Source organism: Pteropus alecto, unplaced genomic scaffold, assembly GCF_000325575.1.
Source record: "Pteropus alecto unplaced genomic scaffold, ASM32557v1 scaffold110, whole genome shotgun sequence".
Lineage (NCBI taxonomy): Eukaryota > Metazoa > Chordata > Mammalia > Chiroptera > Pteropodidae > Pteropus > Pteropus alecto.
In genome coordinates, this window is record NW_006431920.1 from 6,573,452 (window position 1) to 6,575,660 (window position 2,209).

At 34.3% G+C, this 2,209-nt stretch overlaps 1 protein-coding gene across 1 annotated transcript in view; it reads right to left on the reverse strand.

Moving 5' to 3' along the window:
- Positions 1–912: 912 nt before the first annotated feature.
- The window catches only part of MRPL44 (mitochondrial ribosomal protein L44), a 6,415-nt gene continuing 5,118 nt past the window's right edge, over positions 913–2,209 (reverse strand). Inside the window, exons 3-4 of the mRNA XM_006906666.3 lie at positions 2,019–2,197; positions 913–1,212 (exon numbers count right to left, since the gene is read on the reverse strand). Coding sequence (XP_006906728.1) covers positions 1,041–1,212; positions 2,019–2,197 — 351 coding nt within the window. The 3' untranslated portion in view covers positions 913–1,040. The remainder of the gene's footprint in view (positions 1,213–2,018; positions 2,198–2,209) is intronic.

The following is a 2,209-nucleotide window of genomic DNA, read 5'->3' on the forward strand; positions in this document are numbered from 1 at the left end:
CATATAAGTTCCACTTTCCTACCCAGTCTCAGGAAAGGAGTTTCAAGGGTCTTTCATCTTCCTTTATAAAAAGACTGCACAGCAAAAGTGCTGTCAGTTTAAACATATTACCTTTTCTATTCTAAGCTCTCAATTCCTACTCTTTGTGTTAATTCCTGGAATTGACTACTGGCAGACTGAAACTAAAAATTATTACTGTTGCTGAAAAGTTAAAAATAAATAAATCAAAGGGAATTTGCAGTTGGAGAATTACTGAACTGAACACAAAGGGTTAAAGAACCAGAAGGACAAACTCTCAAGATGTGTTCTCTACTGAATTAAACGTGTTACAGTAACTAAGAACAGTGCTTGCCACAGTGGCTACGATTATGACTGTGGAATATTAAATTGACAAATATATACTTTACTCTTCCATTAGCATCAGCATCAACATTTCAGCTGCTTTTGATTTTCATGTTTTCCTTTAAAAGCCTAAAATGTACCTGTTCTGCCACTTGTTTTATAAAAATTGAATAACTATATAGCTACTATTCAGAATTTTAAACCTAGAAGCAATCTAGAGATCATGTAAATACCTAATTGTTAGAATTTGTACCTTGTACTTCTAAAAGTTAAGAGTTACATAACATTACTATTTTAGCTAAAATTGTATTAGAGAAGCAAAGTTCACCAACCTGGGTACATCAAATTAAACTACAGTGAAACAATTAGAGGAAGTAACTTTTTTACTGGTATTACAGTAAAATATAAATATAAAATATATCTTCAAATTATGATACCTCAAAGTAGAAGGAAATAACATTGTACAAGTTATATACAATAATAAAATCAAGGACTCCAGGAAAAAATTATTGGGAAAACATCAAAAAAGACTTTTTGACAAAACGGAAGTGATTTAAAAAAACAAACACGTGATCTGACAAATACTTGTTTAATTTTAAGAATAAGATATACTTCTCTACAATTTGAAAAATGTCCAGCTTTGAACACCTGTCTCATTGCTATGCTGACAAATTTCAGGTTCCCACATCTTTGGCTGGTTAGCTGGCAGCGATGGTCTTCTCTGACCTTAAATTCTCTTTGGGCTTGGAGTAGTCCCAGGGCCGCCTGTTCTCAGTGAGTCCGTAGAGTTTCCTAAGTGCCACTCGAGCAGCTTCTTCTTCTGCAACCAGTACTGTCTCCCCGGGTCCTTCTGCGATCAACTTTTTCTCACTAGAAAAAAAACCCAACAGTAGCCCAGACTTACACCGTGCATCAGAAAACGCAGTCCACAATCAGTTTTGCCTTGAAAATCTCATTTTGGCATTAACATCCAGCAGAAGTAACAGAAATGTTGTACCATTTTTCTACCAGCAGTAGTGTATGAACTGCCGATAAAGAGTGCGTATAAGGTCTGCCAATCAGATAAGCAAGAGTATTTTATTGTTTTGCTTTGCACTAATTAAAACTAAAGATGAAACTTTACAACACTATTCATTTTCTCCTTTGTGATGTCTTCCATTGCTTTAATACCTATAAAATTTTATATAAAGAGTAGAGAAATATTTACCTAAATTCTTAGTTATCTTAGATAGTCACTGTTTACATTTAACACTTCAATCCAACTGAAATCAATTTGAGGCAGGTCAAATTGCTCTGAATATAAGTTGATTTATACATTTTGCTGGACAACTAAACTCTTTCTTTTCCAGTTCTAGGCTCGGCTAAAGCTGTTACAAGTGTGGATTAGGGTTATATCTGTAAAACTCATGAGTCAAAACTTTTATTTTTCTACAGAAATGTCCATGAAATTCTATAGTGCATAGTTTGGCTATCAAAAGCTACTATTAGCAAATCATAGATTATTTACCTTCCCCTAAGAATGACCAGCAGGAAAGGAAGGAGTAAATAGATCGTCATGGAAACGAGATTTTTAGAAATCTTTTAATCCAAGTAGAAGTTCTCTTAAGAAATTATAAAAAGTCAGTTTTTAAGGCTTCCAATCAATACTATGAAGTTGAGATTAAGGTTTTACTAACCAGTATAAGCCAACGAAATACACAGCCAAAGCTGTGGTGCTTCCAGACTGCCTAGTAAGTCTAGATTCCGGAGCTGAAATATTCCTTTTCTTCAGTTCTTCCACCAGGAGACCCATGGGATTTGCTATCTTCCAAATCTCAAAGAGTTCTTTTCCAGTCATTTGGGTAATTAAGAAGTCCTGCATTAAAAA